Here is a 23,124-nt window from a genome sequence, read left to right as displayed (position 1 = left end):
TAATAAAAATAAATCAAGCACGTGCGTATTTTTTTCAAATAAACGATAAATATATCCGTTTATGGTACACCTTGTTACATTTGAGTTTACTAACGTATTTGAGGAAATTCAAATGTCTCAAGAGTCGGATGCTCAACTTTCATGGACACTCTTTTACCGATCATCTCATTGACACTGGGACGTCTATTTCCGATTACTCTGATTTTTTTTACCAGATATAACACACACTCTTTAGTGATTCAAAAATGTAGAATTCAGAAATCAGGCAATAAAAAACAACTTATGTAAGGACGTATTTTTAAAACGAGTCGCCGAACATTTGCTTCTTTTTTCTTATCCCTTGGTAATATGATCATGCTTTTGTATAAATGTGAAAAATAAATGTGAAACTAATTTGATCTATCTGATGAATACAGATCAAATGATATTATATCGCCCCATTGGTGCAAAATGGTACCATGTGCCGTCTAATTTCAATGTCACATGGTACCTTTTTGCACAAATGAGGAGATATTTTCCAGTTTTCGAGCCAACAAACCGCAGAATGTACGCATAGTACACGACCCTAAACAATTTTAAATTCCGTACTTTGTAGTGAAACGGTTGTTATTAAGCGTGCATCATTATTTTTGTATGAAGGTACTAAGGACATTTACTTACATATTAGATAGCCTGTCATGCAATATCACTCTGCTAATACTGCCAGTACCCCTAAGGGATAATTATCGGCAGCGATGCAGGTCCGAATTTGCATTGGAACCCTTTTTATGTATATATTTACTGATCAATAAACAATATTAGTACACGCATGTAGTAATAGCAATAATCAGAGTAAATATTTTTGATAACTGAATATGATTATAGTTTCAGTTTTTATTCCGTTCTAATGGCACACTTTCTATAAGAATATAGTATTTCAGGAAATAGTTTTTAACCCGTAAAAGTTTTGTTATTGCTAAAATCTATAAAATTGCCCTGTTCTATCGTCGTATATTTGCTCTACATGATTGACTCCTTTAATAAGCCATTTTTTGTATTTGCATCTTAAAGAACTCTTCTCTCCGGTTATCTATAGCCATACGTAACATTAAAAACGATCGTGTTGATCCACACGGTTCATTGCATTTTCATCTCTAAAGGCATCCATATAACACTACAAAATAAATTCCTTATGTAGTCTATTATTTCAGGTCATCAATCGAAATATATTTCTTCAAAATAGGCAATTAGATCTTACTTAAAAATGAAATGATATCATTAATAGTATATATTGATAGCAATGTGCTTTTTGTAAAAACGAACAACGCCATTGGTTATACTTCACATGTGATTGTAATTAAGTTATGCATAGATTTCCAATGTGTCAACTATGAAAGTTGATGCATACTTCAAAAAGTTTGGTTCAAATAACCATCATATTCATTAATGAATTTCAGGTTGAAGATAAAACTCGGATATCTGAATGCCCGATTTGTTAGAGTCTCCGTTATCCGCACTGTCCTTTATCAGGAGTCAACGTGTCTACAACATCATTAATATCACATCTTAAAACATGTTCAGCGTTTAAATTCCATGGAATACTATTACCATTTCTGTAATTTAAGCACTATGATTTCTCTACACGCTGGAATAGAAAAAACTGTTTTTGCAATTAATTTTCTATTTGTTGACAACAATCTACCATTCTTCATTGAAATATTTCTTAACATTACAAAACGATATACCATTTATCAACTCAACCATCTACTGTGCCAAAAATACTTATATTAAGGATATAGAGTAAAAAAAACAGAGGAACTTTCTCGCGTGACATTGGTTTTTCTCTGTTATCGAAGTGCCATCCGTTATCACAGTATCGCCGTTCCCAGCGTGATTTATTAGTCATTAAACGTGCTAATGGTGTTTTGTGAATTACGTCCAAATCATATCGTAAGTGATAAATATGCGCAGCTTTATCACATGTTTGAAACCTACGCGTTTTTCAGACATGGTAGACAAAAGGAGTCAACGGAAAATGCCTTACCAGCTGTGGTTGACGAAAGGAATAATGTACCTGTGTACGCAACCATTCAGCGAAGCAGTAAGTTCACACACCTTTCATTATATTAACACAACACTTTGCTGTGAGTTCCAAATCACATTCGAAAATATTTAGTCATTATGCAAAGCTAAATACCTGAATTGTGTACTTTAAAAAAAATGCTCATGCTGCATTATATTCTGTTAACTCTCAAATATTTTATGAAAACGATAACTATGCGGTAAAACTAGTTTTTAGATTGAGCATTTAAAAATAAGAAAAATAAAATGCACTCACTCTATAGACGTCAAATACGAAATTTGCTCAGATGTATTAAAGTGTGCATTTACACACCGTATTACGCGTCACGTCGATGGCAGAATGTTCCGTCGATGACAGATAGTTTGACTCGACCGCGTACAACAGGTAGGTTATAAATTCGTTCGATATAATTATATTACGCAAGTAAGGCCAAAATCACTGCTACAAACATATTGTCCATTTTTTATTCAAAATATCTCAAGTTTGAAATAAATGACTGGATTTCGTGTTATATACTTACGCATTTATCCCTTTGTGATACTTCAGCCAAATATCCGCCCTTTGAGTTGTTTAATCAACATGTTACAGGCTTCCAAACTGACCACGTCGAAAAAAAAATTGGTGCCTTCCTATCTTGAGAATATATTACAAATGACAGTTTTGCTTCTTAATTGTGTATAAAAGTACAAAAAGAAGAGAGAAATAAGCAAAATAGTTATTTTGACAATCTGTCATCTACGTTAGCATCTTCTACAGCGTTTCTGCCATCATCGGCATCATTTAAAATACATATCTGCCAACTACGGCACCATTTTTTTTTCGACGGAGTCAGCCTGTAACATGTTGATTAAACAACTCAAAGGGCGGATATTTGGCTTACGTATCCCCAAGGGATAAATGCGTAAGTATATAACACGAAATCCAGTCATTTATTTAAAACTTGAGATATTTTGAACAAAAATCAGTCATTTTCAATGATATTTCGGAAACTGTCACTTTTAAATCGTTCACATTTCTTTAAAAACTTGAACAACTAGTTCAAAATTACCTGGCGGCGTCCTCAGTCAATGGACAATATGTTTGTAGCAATGATTTTGGCCTTACTTGCGTAATATAATTATATCGAACGAATTTATAACCTACCTGTTGTACGCGGTCGAGTCAAACTATCTGTCATCGACGGAACACTCTGCCATCGACGTGACGCGTAATACGGTGTGATTTAAATTTAAGGTGACTCAAAGGAATTAAAGAATAAATCGGTTAGCGTAGCTTTAAACCTCGCCGTTGTAAAAGGAAGCACCGCCACTACCAAACACAGTGATATGGATAAAAATGGCGCTAGTTTGAAAACCTATTCGGGTACTTTGATGAACGAAAACAATCTAGAAATAGGTTTGTATTATTATTATATCACATGTAGTGATCTTCAATTGAAGGTTTTTTTTTATATCTTTGTTCGAAAAGCACAGCTATGATGCAAAAATATAATGTGTGCTAATTACCATGAATTGCAGAGGCTGTTCTAAATGAAATTATGTCATTATCAAGGCAACGTTCGCAAGTCTCCATTTTTACACAATAAAATGCTTGCAAACGTATTCGTGTTCTAGAAAACAAATTACGTTTATTCATCTCTTAATCTGAGGATTGTAAAGTAGAAATTTTGAGAAATCGTGTAATTTCGATAGGTATAGATACATTATCGCTCTTTGCCAAAGCATACGTGTGTTTATTTTCAGATGAAGACGAGGCAGAAGCACGAATTCATGCAATCAGATTTGAAGAACACGGCGGAGTGTACTATAACAGTGCAAATGAAATACAGAAGGGGAAGGTCCGGGTTTGCGACCTTCCAAAGTTTATCGCCAACAAGGACACGACCTTTTTTGAAGAAGAATTCGAAGTATGATCATTCACTTTATTTGTTTTATTGTTTTTATCTGAACAATTTATTCTATTTGATGTAAATAATATAATGTTTACATTCTAGCATTGTCTTCCCTTGAGTTGTATTAATAACCAAGCGTTACTGATCATAACATATCATTGACACCAGTTATATCTTTATTATATTATTAATTACTGTTAAGGCAATTTACATAATGGTAATTGGGACATGCATTTCATTTTCAGAAATTGCCGTACGGTCTGATAAAACAGTATGACCAATCACAGCTCGAAGGAAACATGGCAATGAACAGATACAAGGGAATTTATCCATGTATGTGAAATATATCCCCCGTTTCACGTTGAAAAAGCGTTTCTTAGTGAGCTTTTTATATTTTGTTCGAAACTCAATATGTTGAACAAACGATAGAGGAAAGCTTGATTACACGCATTGTTGTTTAATTGCAGATGATGAAAGCAGAGTGAAAGTTTTTGGAGGACATACTGACTATATTAACGCAAGCTTCATTGACGTACGTTCTTGATTCATTCACTCTTCATAAGAACGCTTTTCGGCGGATGGATTTATTTTTCATTTGAATTATATATATTTTGTCTACCTAGTTACTGAGTCGTAAGCTTCTGATCGTGCTATGCTATAACTATGTGTATGGTACAAAAAGGTTCATCCAGATCAAATTTGAAACGCTTATCTATTCTACTGCATTTAAGCCTATTTACAATAATATTGTGACATTACATGTGTTTGGAGTGAAAAAAGTTTTAATATTATTGATTTAATATCTGTATCTTTACAGGGCTACAAGAAAAGAAATGCATTCATTGCAACATTAGGTAATTCGTAAAGTAGTTATATAGATGAGATAGAAGTCATGACACATGTCAATGGCTTTACGGATATATACAGATGTTGTAAATATTGTTTTAATACTAGGTTATGTTTGTATCATAATTACATAAAATTAAATCAAGTTTAATTGTTATGCGGTATGAAATTTTATTATAACATGCTCATGGACGGCTGTATTCATATGCAGACATATTTTCGAAAAGGTACATGTATACAGGTTACAAAGCGTGTTTTCACAGGGCCTATGTCAAAGCAGCTAGGAGATTTCTCATCATTCTGGAGAATGATTTGGCAACAGAAAGTTGATACCATCGTCATGGTTACTAACCTCGTTGAAGAAGGGGTATGTGTTTGGAATATATAAAAACATGTGCATTGTCTATATTCTTAAGCATTGCAAACCGTCTGTAATGTAAGTCAAAAGCAAAGCAAAATACCAATCAAACACTTGAACTGGTATGATAAGTGCTGCATTGGATTAGAAATATAGATTATGAATAACATAAATATATGCCTTTACAACAAAACGAGTGCATATTATAATTTGATTTGTCAATGTAAAATATGTTTTGTGTATTACCGCATGTTTGTTAAGCAGAAATACATGTTATTTGATTGATAGGAAACCCTAAAATTGCCATTTATACGGATCATATTCATATAAGCTCTAAATAACAAGTGCAAACGTGCTTGTGTTTCATTACTTAGTAATGAATTTTACAGAAAGACAAATGCGAGCAGTACTGGCCGAATGTGGAATCGAGTACAATGTACGGGGATATCAGAGTTTCATGCACAAACGAAGACACGTATGCAGAGTTCATACGAAGAACGTTTGTGATAAATTTGGTAAGTTTCGTAAATATTGTATATATACATTAACGTTACTCGTTCAGCTAGGATAAAAATATAAACTATTAAATTTTATTTTTATATTTTTATTTTCATACGTGGCATTTTTTATTACAAATCAGCTGTTTAGAAAGTTCAATATATTAATCTGTACATTAAATAATTTATTTAAAACAATTAAATGACAAACTTCTAGGTAATTATATAACTAACTATTTGTGTGCCACACAATTGGGTATAATCATTCGTTTTTATGCCTCCGGATCGAATGATCGGGGGCATATTGTTTTTTGCCTGTCTGTCTGTCATTCTGTCATTCTGTCCCAAAACTTTAACCTTGGTCATAACTATTGCATTATAGAAGATAGCAACTTGATATTGAGCATGCATGTGTATCTCATAGAGCTGCACATTTTTAGGGGTGAAAGGTCAAGGTCATCCTTAAAGGTGAAAGGTCAAATATATGTCTTCAAAGCGGCGCATTAGGGGGAATTGTGTTTCTGACAAACACATCTCTTGTTTAAGAATGTAGCATAATCGCCTTATTTTTATGTGTTTTTATACATTTTAACGGATACAAATATTGTTCCCATACATTATATCCTTTTTATTTTGATATTAAGTTTGTAGCAAGAGTGTAGTTATTCCATATTCATTTTATTCGCAGAAGAAAGAAAAACGCAATTTGTACCATCTCCATTTCACTGCCTGGCCAGATAAGGGGATTCCAGAAGATGTGACCTCTATAGTAGAGTTCAGACAAAAAGTGTTAAATGTACCGGTTGTTCTTGGTGGACCAACTGTCGTACACTGCAGGTATAGGAAACCAATCTATTAAATGTTCTTAAAAAAAACAATACGAAAATAAGGATGTACCATTAATATTATAAAAACATATGGCCACATTAGACAATATATATTGACAGTTTACAGTTCTTCATTAAAAAACGCATACACATTCTGGCATTAATCCAAATATGATAGACATATTAACACAGTTTCAGTAATTGAAATCTTAATGGACCAACTGTGTACAACGAATAGACAAGCGTTTGTGAAATAGATATTGTTTTCCGTTGAGTGTTTTTCGGTAATTGATTGCTCGTATAGTGTTCACTGTATTCGAACATGACATAATGTTACGTAGATTTGTATTGATATTTTAACCGATGTTGTACTTTAAAACCGTGTACTTTAAAACCATGAATACAAGTCAATTATTGAACATACTTGCAATTCATACAGTGCAGGAATAGGGCGCACAGGCACTTACATAGCTCTAGATATCCTGATAAGAGAAGGGGAGGCAGAGAATATGGTGGACATACCCGGCTGCGTTGTAACCATGAGACAGAACAGACCCAACATGGTCCAGACAGTGGTAGGTGTTGACATTCGTAATAAAGACGCAATAAAATGAGCGACTCGGTACATTTTTATGTCCCCCACCACTATAGTGGGGGTCATATGGTTTTTGCCCTGTCTGTTGGTTGGTTGTATTGTGTGTTTGTTTGCTCCAACTTTAACATTTTGCCTTAACTTTTACAATATTGAAGATGGTTACTTCATATATGGCATGAATGTGTATCTCATGAAGCTGCACATTTTGAGTGGTGAAAGGTCAAGGTCAAGGTCATCCTTGAAGGTCAAATGCCAAATATATAGCTTCAAAAGGGCGCGAAAGGGGACATAGTGTTTCTGACAATCACATATCTTGTTTAATTAGAAATCGAATGTCTTTATTAAGCGTATGTATACAACTTTGAAAGGCTGCGTTGTACACGTATTTAACAAATCTTAGCAATACTTAAATATAATTACCTGGTGGCCATTAATTATGTGCCGGCTAAATTGTGTGTCCCACATCTTAGTGATACTATTATGTAACAAAAATGATAAACATAACGGGCGCTGTATATATTATATCAGATTCGAGTAGGTTCTTCTATTAAGTTGTATTGTCAGAATACTTTTTTGTGTAAATAAAGGACAACGATACTATAAATACAAATTGCGCCATTTGGTGAGGAACAGGTTTTGTATTGGCGTATGTTTCTTCGTCTTATAGGAACAGTACGAGTATCTTCATCACGCGCTTGTCCATGCTCTTACATTTGACTGCAAACCAGTGGCTAGGGATACATTCCAAAAATACATGGACGGCATCACGCATGATATGATTACCAGGAAGTTTACGGTACAGAAATTTGAGGATTGTGTTTGTTAAATCTAGGCAGTTTGATTTATTTAATTAAATTGTATTTAGTCTTGTGAAGTGCTAATCGGGCGAACTGGAATAGGTTATAAGGCTTATTACTGCATATGTTTACTACTTTACATTCAGCAATTGCACACAACGGTCTCTCAACGGCCCAGCGAAGAAAAGGAAGCCGAGTCTAGAAATAGAAACCACAGAGACAAGAACAGAGATGGAGCGGATATTCCTGGTACTGTTTTTTTGTTACCACCATATATGTATTTGTGATCCGTCCATATCCAATTTAATATATAAGCACACGTATTTTTCACTCTACTAGAACGGCAATGCTTACCCTGCTATTAAAGCATCATATACACAACATATGCATCAATAGGTTGAAACTATAAAATATTTTTCCGAATTTAAGAACAGTTTATAGTAGTCTTTGTACTAGAATAACTTTAACAAGTAATGTTCTAAATACTTTTTTTATTAAACATAAATATATTTCACGCTTAATTTAACAGATGCAAGTACATATATTTTCACAAAAAGTTCTTTTAAAAATAGGTGACGAAAACCGACCAAGGCTGCACTTGAACCTTAAGCCAGGTGCCTCTGACTACATAAACGCCGTGTATATCAATGTAAGTTCGTATGTGAACTCATGATCTCATGCTTCGGATATGCGCATACGTATTTTTTTATGACAAGCTAGTAACGTTTCAGCGAGTGTATTTCAAAGTCGAGGGTTCATAGTATATCATTTTATGACCTACAGTATATTGTACATTTGTTTTGTTTATTGGACATAATTACACACTATTTGTTTAATTGAATATCAATTAATTTGTAATTGTGTCCTCCTGTTAAAAAAGAGTGCCACCTAAACAAATACCACATTGAAATAAGGTATTCAGCTACCAATGTTAGATGATAAACTACCTTTGTAAATATCGCACATGTAATGATCTCTCAAATGACGTCACCTGCACTCCCATGGCGACGTCAAATACAAGTAAAAAAACTGACATCAACCTTAACTTTACGCTTATTGAATTTAACACAATAACGTTGATTTATATTTTTCCAGAGTTTCAGGAAAGCTAAGCAGTGGATTCTTGCCCAGACACCACTGCCAGGCACAGTGAACGACTTCCTCACACTTGCGTTGCAGGAGAACTGCTCATGTATCGTCGGCATGGAACCTGACACAGAAGGAGACAAGGTAGTTATTTCAACAAACGCAGTTTTCAATTATGTAAAGGCGGACAAAAATGCCATACTTACAATTTTAAAACATGAATACATATATAATATAAATAAATAAATGAAACCAAATCAAAATACAATTAATAAAATCACTTGACCGTACTTGTGCGTACTGCAGCAATAGTATTATCCCCAATCACATTTTCTGCTACATGCTGCTATTTGCTGTCGCTGTTGCAGTTGTGGTATGTAATAGTTAGATGAAATACCATGTTGCCATTTCGGTAAAAAGGCGGGAAATATCAACTTAGTTAAATGCGAATAAGTAGTTAATTTTAACGAGCCCAACTTACTTTGTTATGAATAATAGCACGACGTTCTTAGAATTTTCCATCCATTGAAAATGAATGTATTGAATGTAAAAAGGCCTTATTTACCGAGTCAATATGGGGAACTATTTTTGAAATCTTTGAAAAATGCATAACTAAACATGCATTCTTGTTCATAATATGCAAACATATATTGATATAATGTGGGATGATACGTTTTTATGTTGCTCATCTTTAAAAAAACGCGTATTAGTTTATCTGCATGCAAGCGATCCTGTTATATTATCGCATTAAACAGACGGTGGGAGTTTACATCGCCGCCGACAACCAAATAATAAAGAAGGGACTGTTTGCTGTCAGTGGTTCAGATCCAGTAGATAACGAATACATGACCACACGCTCAATGACGATATCGTACAGGGCTGCACCTGGGCAGGTATACGCTCTTATATTGTTACACAACGCATTAGTGTAGTACAGTTTAATTTCACATTTTCATAAAAACAAACCATATGATACTTGCTTTATAAGTAAATTCCCGTTTAGAAAACTTTTTCGTACCATTGTGTTTTAATTTACGTCATGCTCAATACAAAATTGCAAAAATAATCAAAATAATAACACTGGTAGTCATGCTTATAGTCAGAGATTTTGAAAACGAATAGAAAGTTACTGATTATTTTACGTTGATTGTTGTGTGTAATTTGCAATCGCACAAAACAACACACACACAACTAAATACAACATGATTCAACGCCACTGAACGACCATTACACATTAATTGTTTTGTTTGAATCTGTTATATTTCAACGAACCTCAAACCTTGCCTTTGTAAATGAGGTTATCTTGTTATTCCAAAATTGTATAAAAAATTGCCGCTTCAATACGAAAGGGTAAGATCTGTTGTTTAAGTATTGCAACGTGTTGTCAAACACTTATAGGAGTATATCGTTTTTACGTTTTGTACAATGTTAATGCAATATACCTTTATACTGCTCGACATTAGTTTACGAAGTCCACTGATTATTATACATGTGCTTTATATATATATATTTCGAAAGTAAGATTATGATTTTAATATCAGCCAAGCAAAGAGCATACGATCCAACATCTTCAGTTCACTGACTGGGACATGGACAGAAACGAACCACGTTCACCTTCAAACTTCATGCGCTTCATCAAGGACGTCGAGGCGCAGGCCAGCCTGCATTCCAGTGGTCCTGTTTTAATACACTGCTTGTGAGTCGCATTTGAAATAATTTATACTTTTAAACAATATTTCTATCATTTTAAAATATGGAACTTATAATATAACATAACATTCGGTTTTAACACGATATTGCAGAAGTTGTTGGCAATATGGTGTTATTTGAACATTTTGCTTAAATACTAAATGCAAGTTACTAATCATTGGAATTAAAAGCATTTATTTACATGCACTGTTGATTGTTGGTCGAATATTTGCAATCGATGTTAAGCATTAACGAATACATACATAGGATCACATAATCATAATGAGACATAAAACTGATGAAAATAAATATATAGCCTTATCACAAAAGACAATACAAAAGCGTACGTACATAAATGTGTCATCAATTGGACCATGGATGTCAATTGATGATAATGTTCTGTATGATTGATATTATTAGGACTGGTGCTGGAAGGGGTGGACTATTGTGTGTCGTCGCAATGCTAACGGAAATGATGATGGAAGTAGAATGTGAGGTCAGCGTGGTAAACGCTATCAGAAAGATCAAGACCAGGCGGAGGGGAGCAGTTCCGAATCAGGTATGGAGTTTTGTATGCAAATAACTTAAGATTACCGCAACCGTTCAATAATACAACTCAATAAACATAATTAGAAGAGATATTTTTATTACTGTTACTTAGTGTTTTAGTTTAGGCAAACGACCAATGGCCTATAAATCAAAGGGCAATATACACAGTGATACACTAAGCATTACTTGATTTAAGGAGAGGGGACACCGCCTCGTAATGCAAAGCATTGGTCGTACAACAGAATCGCGTATTATTGCACTATCGCCGACAAAATAATTTATTCTACCTATTTAAATAGCAGTAATTAACTGAATTAAATAAGTCCACGTGTTATATTATTTTTCAGGAGCAGTTTGCGTTTTGCCACGAATGTATTTTGGAATACATTTCCAGTTTCGATACATATTCAAATATCGTTAACAATTTACGAATGTAGGAACATACATCCGATTTTTATAAACAGTGGATATTATCCATAGTCAACAGCAAAATAAACTAATGTGGGTCATTATGAAAATATACGTCAACATATTTGCTTTATTCAGGTATCAACAATTTCATTGTGTCGTTTTGTTCACACATCTTTGAAGAATATGATCTCATTGGTCAAATTTTATAATGTGAATACCATTTACCAAAACAAAGATGATAATCACGTAATGAACAATTAATATAAAACATATGAACTTATAACTGTTTTGTGCTTGTTCACAATTAATGTTTCGTTTTCGTATTAAAAGATCCCTCAGGCAAATTAAACAGCGAGAATAAATTTATTTATCTTCATAGTAATTATAATCATCATCATCGTCTTTTTCATCAGGTCGGACACCAACATATTAAGTATAATTTGAATGCTATTTGAAGCTACATTTTACTATAACACAACAAACCTTGAACAAATGTTAACTTATTATATGAGAGAAACATTAACAATAAAAAATGTCACAAAGTTCAGGCCAAAAATCTAAAAGATCAAACTTAAATAAGATACTGTTTTTTTACACGTATGACACATATGTTTTTAAAATACAAATCATGTGTAAATGGAGCGTTCACCTTAACAAACATATAGTTGGAACATCTATTCAAGTCGGTGATAAGACTGCTTTTTAAATAAAGATGTTGTTCATACATTTCTATATCGCACAAATATTTTATATTATATCGGTGTTCAAAATACATTTGTCAAATGATTGTATCTTACATAACGTAAAAAAATAGATTCATTGTACAATATATAATATGTTAAATGATGAACATATGTATTAATTTAGGCTTACTGCTTACATATAGCTTTATTAGCTGCAGATTAATAACGGAATACTAATAGCAATTTTGCATGATTTATTTCTCGCCAATATTGGCTTTATTTGTGTGAACTCTATAAGCATATATTGCACGATTGGATTGTGTTCAATATTTTTAATCGGTTTAATTCGTACACACCTCATGATAACGGGAAATCCTTTTGAACCTGATTTCAGTAAAGGCTGTGATGAATTGATCTTAATGGTACTAACGTATAAACCTCGACCAATATATTCACAGGCCGATAGGGCGTTCGTTAATAATTTGCCGACGCGAAATAACTTACGATATTATTTTTGTAATGAGTTACCAACGTTGTGCAAAGAAAACGGTTCTGTGCATATGAAACGAATAAAAGAAGATTGCACATGTACATTTAAATATATTTATAGAGATTAACCTTCATATATATTTATAAATAACCTTTAACAAGTACTATTTAACATAGTATTTGTGATTAGAATTCGTATGAATCTGTTAACAATATTAAAGTGCTTGATTTGTTTGAGTTGTCTGATATATTGAATGCCAAGCAATCGAAAATTGTGAAACAATAATCCAACTTAACTATTGATATTTGATCTTTAAAAAAGAATCGTTTTGGAAAGTGTTCACACAAAATAAATATCATCGAGGAGTGTATGTCGGAATTTGAAAATACAATATATATGCTTTATCATTCTCTTACTTGTTAAATTTGTGTTTTGTTTTAAGGAAAACTTTGTCAAGTTTTCGTTGCTCAGCGCATGATCTCATGATTGAGAAAGGTCGCCATTTATCAATAGATAGACATTTAGGATTGTGTCCATTATGTGTAAAAATAATATAAGCGTTGTTGAAGATGAATATCATTTCTTTTTTTAATGTAATGAATACGAAACATTTAGGCAAACATTCTTCAAATCTGACTGGTTAAGAAACCGATCTCATGAAATGTTTATACTATCTTAAGCTTAAAAGATGAACATAATATTATAAATATCGCTAAGTTTTTGCATAAGTCGCTTGTAAGAAGAAAAGACACTTTAAACATACATACTTGAAATAGATGGTTGAAATACTCTTTCTTAATTTTTAATCATGTGTCTAGAGTTATCATTTGAGAAACTTGTTTTATTTCAGCATTAGTATATTAAATGCTTTACATAAATGAAGTGTATAACAACATGCTTTAATGTTCTTAAATGTATGATTATGTATCACTCTGTTTGATATATTTACATGTAAATGCTGTATTTAGGGCCAGTGGCCTCTATGACCTATATCACTTGATAAACATGTCTATGTCTATGTCTAATAATGCTTTGCTTGAACATGTATTAAAAATGTATTAGTTCCTCAAAGAAATATATGTTTTGTTTGATGATGACTGTAAATCAGCCAAACATTATTTTAATGCTGCTAAGAACACTTATGCTGAGATTATTGTGTAGAAAATAAGCTTATTTTTAATGTAAGACAATATATTTGTAAAACAAAAATAATTGCGCAACCAAATAGATTTTTAGTCTTAACTTGCAGATATAAGCAAACAATCTCCTCGCCCCTTTTTGGAATATTGTAAAACATTAAAAACAATAATTATCCTTTTCGGAAAATTTAAAGCAAAATGAAATGTTCAATCCCTTCAACATATTACATACACCTGAGCGTAATAATACACCCACTGATAAAAATAATAATGTTTATATTGATCAGCTTTATTGCCCCAGACCAGTTTTTAAAATATGTTAAACTATAAAGCCTAAGACCTTTTTTAATCCCGCAACTTTGATAATGTAGCTGATTTTTCATCGATGCTATTTTTGTCATTCTCCATACCTTTGTACATTCAAACACATTTTGAGTATTAAATGTAATGAAAAACATGTTTAAATTGCCATTTTATAAAAAGGGCGACAAGTCGCTATATTAAGGCAACACCAGACCCTTGCTAATATATCTAGTAGCCAAATGTTTACCCCTTCTTATGTTTCACATAAAACTACATGCATTATTGCATAAATATCATAGCTCCATTACATGCTCATACTTCTGCAACACAAATTATCAATAAACAGCATTTGTTTTAACATAATAATAACACCATTTTACATCGATAGTTAGCATATGATCACTTCATTATAATAATAATTATTATTATTGATATACTATAATTAAATTATGTTATATATAAATATATTAAGACATTGACATAACGCATACTACTGTACCCATATATAATTCAAATCACATTGACGGAATATAACATAATTTAAATGTCACTACCAAAATAATACCTTAACCCATTTATGCCTAGCGTCTAGAAAAAGGGCATTGGCAAACAGCGTAGACCCAGATGAGACGCCGCATTATATGCGGCGTCTCATCAGGGTATGCGCTGTTTGCTTAAAGGAATTTTTGTAAGAAATTATCTAAATATAGAAATAAATATACTATACTCCCCTTATTTTGGAAATAAATTGGTCCACTTTAGCTGGATGGGAGAGTCCACTAGGCATACATGGGTTAATATTCGCGACTCAAGTTGGATCCAAACTCACGCCTAAACTAAATCCGGCACGTCAAACAAATATGTACACTACAGTTTGTGTTCGTTATCTATATTTGAATTTAATTGAATTTATTTTCTTAACATTCATTTAATGAAAACTATGCTAATACTACTATAGCGAAGACTACCCGGGATATATAATTTATATATGCTTGGTTCTTGTAACTAACGTCGAGTTATTCTACAGTATTAACCAAGCTTGTATAATAAGTAAAACGAAATATGTATGTGTAATAGGTCTTACGAATTAGACGCACGACGCAAATAAAAATGTATAATGTCGATCAGAATCCAACTAGTAATGAAAATATGTTATATATCTACTAATCTTACATTTAATAGTTCATCAAATCACCAACTTACATGTGTAATGTTATTTTGATCCCTTTATCCATTTTAATTATTTTATGGAGCCCGGAAAAAAGCTTTGTTCATGTTTTGTTTCTTTAACGACGTGGAAAACACCGTGTAATTCCCCGAGAAAAGATGCATAATATAATATAGTCGCGGATTTCCCTGTTATAAAAATACGCAAAGCGTGACATAGATGGGTTTCCAATTATCTCTTAATGTAAACCAAATGAAACCAATACCTTATATCAGAGTTCAGTCCTCTGTTTTTTATTGGATATCTTTAGATAGTTAATCGCCCTAGCGACTAAAATATTACTATACAATAAGTAAAATTATAATACGGACACAGATAATTTATTTTGCAATTATGTTAGTTTTGGTCAATAATGTTTATAGAACTATAAGTCATCGCAGTGCTAAATTGAACACCCGACATGTTTATCCTGTATGCGGATTTGAGTAAAAATATTCCAAGATAAGAATTACGTTAAAGATAATATTTTGATCACCAGTTCATTAACAACACATTTAACTTGTTTCGCATTTGTTGTGCGATTCGATAAAACAATATCTAGTTTCACCTAAGAAATTTAAAATAAACCCTGTTAAAGTTATAACCATGTGCATACACCCCAAAAATGCCTCCATGGATGTTGAAATCGTATGGTTGCTTCTGTTGCATAAGACATACATTGAGAGACATACACTACCAAAATGAGTATTACAGTATTTAGTCACCAAAATAGTGCACGCGATCATCTGTCTATTAATCGAAGCCAAAACGCTGGATATAATTAGTACAAGACTTTACTTTTTTATCGAGCCAGCTTATGGAAAGCTTGATATAGCGGTCGCAATTGTCGCAGAGCTTCTGTTCGTCCAAGCTTTCTGGACTGCAACGTAATAATATCTCACTCATTAAATAACTTACCACATAGGTGCAGATATCTTGCTATCTTGCTAGGGTCAAGGTGTTACCTACAGGTTAAAGGTCCAATTTAGGCATAACAATGTATGTCAGTTCTTTTAAACTCTGACACATCATTCATGAGGCACTTTTGGCATAAAACGTTTTAACAGATTAGGGCCAGCGTGTAAATAAACCTAGCTAAATGGATAATATCAAATTGTAAGGTCAATGTGCACAAATTGGCAGCATATGGTGTTTGCAGGCTGCTTATTTGTCATTGACCCAATCACACATATTTCCACCAAATGGTTCTAACAATGTTGAATTCCAATCTTTTGTCGAGATAAAGGCTCAAACTATTGGCATATTTAACAGTTTTCAGACTTAAATCATTTAATGAAGAACGTGCCTAACTGATTAATCCGGTTTAGAAGGCACGTTTTGCGTTAGCTTGTGTCCCATATTCTGAGCTTAATGTCACACACTCTTTTTTATAATTACAAATATGTGCTTGACAAAGGCTCGACATGGCGCAGACAGGGATGTAGTAAATTAATACCCCATTCTTACAGGACACAACACATTTTATACTTTTCTAAAACTCAATTGACCAATCCCTTATAGAAACATCATAATGTTTAGCAGTTATGATACAAGTATAAATAGTTTTAATATAACAAGGTAAATTTAAGGTTGACCGTACACAGCCATAAGGCGATGAAAAGTAGCAAATATTGAAAACTTGTTGAGGGGCTTGAAACATGGTTCATATTGAAAATTTATATATTATTTTGAAACACACTATCTGTTTGATTTTTTTCTTGATTTCCGCAGTGTATGGATGAGGAGTGATTGACATGGAATACATTTTAACATTAAAACATTGTTAAATAAATGGGGTGAAATTGAGCAATACTTTTGATTTACTATTAATTTGTTTGTCCTTAACTCTGTTTAGGATTATATATTTTTCTTTAAAATATTGCAACATAAATTGTTTATTTGTGCATACAGTGTATTTTACGCAAAAACTTTGCAGGTCATGGTCCCACTAAAAGGGTATAGCGGGTATAGGTAATTGGTAAAAAAAGAAACACTTTGCTATACACTTTATACGAAGTCCAGGGTATACTGGACGAACCACCATGTTCGTCTGCCTTTCTTTCCGTCCGTTTATATCCCGCTCGTCCGTCGCCCTTTTTAAACATAAATCATTACAACATGTGGGTATTTTTAATGATATGAAGTTGTTAATGTTCGATTTTTATCAGCATACGTAAACAATTTCATAAGTCTGACCCCTTTTTGCGTTCTATAACATTATACTGGTAATTTTTTGTCTGACCATACATCAAACACGAAATGAAAGATAATAGGTAGATATGTTTGATACAGTGCACACGGACCACCATTGTTTCTTCCATATTTTTTTAGTTATTGTCTTAATATAAACGTATAGACATTTTGTCCGGGTCTTATCTCGACAATTGACCAGTCGCCAAATTATCGATCGCTCCGCCCACATAGTCACGTGGTCTAGTTATTTGAAAACTCCGACAAGCAGATCGCAATTAAAGCGCATTACGTGAGTGAAATACTATACTTGTAACGATGTATCATGCCCTTTTTTATTAAAGCCACACACTAAACTAAACTGCTTTGTACAACTTGAATACAATCATAAATGCTTTAGAGAGAAATGGCGTAATCAAAATAAATGAGTTAACTATCAGAAACGTTTCTTATACATATTACAGGAAGTTGATGAAAAATCAGTGGTAAAAATGAGCATTTATTTCATATTGATTTTGAACTTGTATTAAACCGTCTGGCAGTGAATCCGGTTGCTATTCATATATAATTTTGAAAATATTTTTATTAAATGCAAATGACACATCCATATCATGATGGGTTTTTTGTTTATTAAAAATGTTTAGATCTTTGTTTTATTGTGTTATTTTTAAAAAGACGCCGATTTTTTAAATTTAGATATAAATTAAATTTTGATTGTAACCATAATATAATACAGGCCTAATTTCGTGGTTTCATTAACAAATCTAATATGCATTTTATTTAATTTATGTTTAATGGGAACCTGCTACATTTCACTATCGGAAAATGAAATTTTGGTATTACGGTGCTGTTCACGAACATTCGAATTGAATATATTTAGCATATTATGCATTTGTTTATTTATAGCAAGATGGCCCTTATATGTTAATTTCAATTTTCACATTTCTCCCCGTATCAATATATGTTGTATTAGAAATGTTGTTGTTGTTGTTGTATTATAAGCCTTAAATTTTACACTTAAAGTCGCTTTAAGCTAGCTAAGCCGCGTTGAAATCACCTTTTTGTTGTTTTGACTTAAGTTAAAACAATATTTAAGTTTACAATTTATAATGATTTCCATTGTTTATGATCCACAGAAAATACACATATAATCGGAAATCATTTAAGTAATTAAATAGTTCTTTTCTTGTGTACAGTACCTAACAATGCCTTAATGTTCATTCATTCTGAGATCCACGCAACATACTGTCATTTATTAATCATCGACAATTACGCTGAGATTAATAAGCACGTGTGGCAATTATTATGTTGCCCAAACTGCTTAATAATATTGTGCATCAAACGGTATAACACGTTTTATAGAACACACAACTGGTGTGGTTACACTATTTATTGTGTTTGTTTTCTCATTACTCGTTCATATGTTCAAGAAATAAAGATAAAATAATAACCTTTTATAAAGTATGTATAGCACCTACAATTTTGAATAATGATCGAACAGTAATGATCATGCATTTGATATAAAATCTGTGTAAACTCTTAAAAATTACGTCCATTCCATATGTACGATACGCTTTGTTTGTCGGACAAAATGGCGGCCAGATAAGCGCTGCTGAGGGGTGTGTAAAAAATCGATATCTGATTGGCTGATCGAAGAATGTGGGCGGAGCGATCGATACTTTGGCGACTGGTCAATTATAAATTGTTTCAACTTGCAACTTTATACGTAAGTATATATTTAATTGAAGAGATATGAAGTTTGAAAGAGCCAATACTGTTGCTTCCATAGTTATCGAGTTATTTCTTTTAAAGGGACTTGTTCACACTTTGATAAATTGACAAAATTGAAAAAAATTGTTTCGGATTTGCAAATTTTCATTGTAGTTATAATATTTGCTTAAAAAAACCCAAATTGTTTCCATGCTCTAAAATTTCCATTAAATGCAACTTTTGACGATTTGAAAACCTGACAATTATAAAGCGTCTCAGACGCGAAATGATTTATTTTTAGTCAGAAATTATGAATGGGATCCCAACTAGTATACCAGAATGCAGCATGCGCATGCGCGCTGCGCTTATCCGCTTTTGGTTTACAAACAATGCATCTCATTTCTGTGATCGAAAATATAAAAAAGAGAAACAAAAGCCGAAGCCAGCGACATCGCTCGAATTTATTCAATCTTGGCGACAAGACTGAGTGTTTGCAGAACCATAGGAGTATCGTTGGAAGAGACGAAGACAGGGTAATGGCTTAAACACACGAATTGTAAGTCATATTTTAGAAGCTACGTTTAGTTTTTGGCAAATGTTGCCTGTTTACAAAGGAATTTTAGCAAAAGTTTGGATAGGTATTTAGTTTTATTGTATGGATATTTTACTCTGCAACGAAACCAGATAAAACGCACTGATAACATAATTTGTTCATTGCGCGTTTTAAAATAAGCCTTTATGCCCCTATGCCAAGATGTTCGTATCAATTTAATGAATTCGTCATAACTTATAAGGAAACACTCCAACACGTGTCAAATGAAGCATGAAAATAATGATAAATGATGAATTACGAATGATTAATTTATTCGGTATATATTATATTATAAAATATACCGGTATGCAAATGTATATGTTATATTATGTAATAAATTATCATGATATGATAATATGATTATACAGTTTATTCCCTGATTTTAACATCAATTTTGTTGGTTCTTTAAATTGATATGTGATCAATTTTATATTCTAAAACAAACCTTCTTTTGAAGGTATTTAGGAAGACGTGCCGGCCAAACTATTGCAAGTTTGACTGTTCAGCATAATGTTAGAACAACAAACTCTTCACCAAAGCACGGTCATCAGCCCCCGCCAGGTCCTGGCCTGTCATTTGTGTCACAAGGAAGTACCACACCTGGTCATGTGTCAGGAATTGGAGAAATAACATCTTACTTAGAGTATGCAAACAACCCTGTCTTAGCATATTTTAATTGATAAAATAATATATTTATATTCAATAAGATTCTATGTGCTTCCTAAAGTTCCTTGGTAATATAATTGCTTTATCATTTTTTTTACCAGAATCTTTTTATGTTATGAAAACCAGAGGATATCCGATAGCTGGTTTGTTTTCTGAACCGTTCAGATAACGTGCATGGGGATTGGTCATGAAATTATTTCAATGCCATTCTCCTCCAATCTGTTGTACAGTAATTGTCAGTTTGTGACTCAAGTATGATAACTTCATCATATAATAAGGCTAAGCTCATACTGGTGAATCAAGAAGCCAAGAAAAGTATTGGTAGGTTCATACGTTAATACTGGTGAATCAAGTAGCCCAGAAAAGTATTGGTAGGTTCATAAGTTAATACAGTTAATACTGGTGAATCAAGTAGCCCAGAAAAGTATTGATAGGTTCATAAGTTGATACTGGTGAATCAAGTAGCCCAGAAAAGTATTGGTAGGTTCATAAGTTAATTCTGGTGAATCAAGTAGTCCAAAAAAGTATTGGTAAGTTCATATGTTAATTCTGGTGAATCAAGTAGCCCAAACAAGTATTGGTAGGTTCATAAGTTAATACTGGTGAATCAAGTAGCCCAGAAAAGGATTGGTAGGTTCATAAGTTAATACTGGTGAATCAAGTAGCCCAGAAAAGTATTGGTAGGTTCATAAGTTAATACTGGTGAATCAAGTAGCCCAGAAAAGTATTGGTATGTTACCTGATTGGCATGATATGAATAAAATAATGTTTAAAATGCAAACAAATTTCAAACATAGTTTTTATGATAAGTTTTAGTGTACATTTCAAAATTACAAATATGCATATATGTTATTTCAGAGTAAATTGAAGGCAGCCAACAATTGGACGGTGGTGCCAATCAATTAAAAGAAGGGATACACGAACATGCACTGAGTACACAGAGATCATCAAGGAAAAAAACCTTCGATCAAAGTTCCTTTTTTATTCAGCTTATCCAAAGCTGATTGCCTCTACAATTGCCCCTTATATATCCACCTGCGGCTAATGAGGAGCTGCAATATCCAATAGGTCAAGGGCAAGCAATCCGGAAACAATATGAAGATTTACTCATACAAATTGGTACATGGTGTATGTAACTATGTTGTTTTAACTAACTTCAACATACCATTATTATGAATTAAAAAATTGACAAAGCTGAAATCAATGATAACTGACTATGGGTAGGAATATGTTGTGTGAATTTGGCAGCATGGTTTTATAGGATGTATACCATTGAGTATGAAAGTGCATGTGTGATCCTGGCTGTTTTTTCATTCAGTAGATGACTTTAGTATTTGAAATGATGCTTGAATTTATTTGTAATAATATGAAGGCGTGACCAAATGTGTGACATTATGGTCGACTGTCCTGTCATCATCATGGTGATAAAATGTGATTTTAATAAGTGAACTGCTTATAAACATAGGGCAGAAATATCATTGATAAAATACTGATGAACATAGCATACAAGTGCCCTGAAATGCCATAAGAATATGTATTTGAGTTTTAAGTGTGTAAGGTATTGTGAATTTTGTTAATTGTTTTGTTATAAAAATATAGGATCCAAAGTATTCAATCATAGATCACTCTGAAAAAGAAGAATAAGTAAAAACCTTGTCTGGCAAATAACTACATAAACAATGGGCCAAGTTCCAGATTTTTTTGTCACAAGTCAAGACCATTAACAGGAATTGTTGACTCTTATAGGTGTTATGTATCATGATTTGTGTTAAGTTTTTTATGGGAGACCCATGATCAAACATGGTGAATTAATTGTTTTGTTATTACAATAGATCAAAAGTATTTGATCATAGGTCACTCTGAAACAGAAGAATTTGTGAAAACCTTGTCTGGCAAATAGCTAAATAAACACTGGGCACAGCATTTTCCTGATTTTTTGTCACAAGTAAAGACTATGAAAAGGAATTATTGACTCTTTTAGGTATAAGCTACCATAGTCAATGTTGAGTGCGTGCTGCACACCACATTTGTTTATGTTCCATTAACAATGACATCAAAGCACAATGCTATGTATAGAGTATGTATTGTTTTTCATTGTTTATCAGTCTATAAACAACCATTTATTGTAATAGCCTTACATAAATCTAAAAAGATGATAAAGTGCTGTTTATCCATAAATAAAAAATTGGTGGAATTCAGAAATAACTTGATCTGTCAAATGTTGAAAGTTGGAAACATTTATTCAAAATGTTATTAATTATAGTTTTGTTTCATGAATATAGAGTATTATGTTTTGTGTTCATTATGTTATGGATTTTTTTGTTTTGGTTTAAAATGTTTTAATAAATAACATGAAAAAATAAGAAGCTAGTTGTTCAATTTTTATTTATTATTACATGTATATTACACAGCAAAACATTACCGCCAGAATGTTAAGTGAACACCTTATTATAATACATGTTGAGTTCAAGTCTGAACCAAAGAATGTGCATCAATTAAAAACGACTCATAATACATTATTATATGAACTGCATCA

The 23,124-nt window shown here is 32.7% G+C and overlaps 1 protein-coding gene and 1 long non-coding RNA gene across 2 annotated transcripts; both read left to right on the top strand.

The window, feature by feature from the left end:
- The first annotated feature begins 1,999 nt into the window (after positions 1-1,999).
- Positions 2,000-14,370, top strand: LOC127837896 (receptor-type tyrosine-protein phosphatase T-like). The gene is made up of 18 exons (XM_052365344.1): positions 2,000-2,080; positions 3,296-3,457; positions 3,805-3,968; positions 4,199-4,286; positions 4,421-4,485; positions 4,771-4,807; positions 5,063-5,166; positions 5,547-5,672; positions 6,343-6,491; positions 6,921-7,056; positions 7,744-7,872; positions 8,020-8,122; positions 8,446-8,522; positions 8,969-9,103; positions 9,715-9,852; positions 10,501-10,655; positions 11,069-11,207; positions 11,545-14,370. The coding sequence occupies exons 2-18, from the start codon at positions 3,388-3,390 to the stop codon at positions 11,632-11,634; spliced, it is 1,905 nt and encodes a 634-aa protein (XP_052221304.1). The 5' UTR covers positions 2,000-2,080; positions 3,296-3,387; the 3' UTR covers positions 11,635-14,370.
- Positions 14,371-19,723: 5,353 nt separating this feature from the next.
- LOC127837909 (uncharacterized) lies at positions 19,724-22,814 on the top strand. The gene is made up of 3 exons (XR_008029521.1): positions 19,724-19,886; positions 20,380-20,565; positions 21,447-22,814. It is a non-coding gene; the product is annotated as an uncharacterized LOC127837909 (long non-coding RNA).
- The last annotated feature ends 310 nt before the right edge of the window (positions 22,815-23,124 follow it).

This window comes from Dreissena polymorpha, chromosome 7 (genome assembly GCF_020536995.1).
Source record: "Dreissena polymorpha isolate Duluth1 chromosome 7, UMN_Dpol_1.0, whole genome shotgun sequence".
Taxonomy (NCBI): Eukaryota; Metazoa; Mollusca; class Bivalvia; order Myida; family Dreissenidae; genus Dreissena; species Dreissena polymorpha.
This window is presented reverse-complemented; position numbering and strand designations above follow the sequence as displayed.

Excerpts from the sequence above, each read along its gene's own strand:
- LOC127837896 (XM_052365344.1), top strand. The coding sequence starts at position 3,388 with ATGGATAAAAATGGCGCTAGTTTGAAAACCTATTCGGGTACTTTGATG. Across the intron at positions 7,057-7,743 it reads CCAACATGGTCCAGACAGTG|GAACAGTACGAGTATCTTCA; the intron begins GTAGGTGTTGAC and ends TTCGTCTTATAG. Across the intron at positions 10,656-11,068 it reads CCTGTTTTAATACACTGCTT|GACTGGTGCTGGAAGGGGTG; the intron begins GTGAGTCGCATT and ends TGATATTATTAG.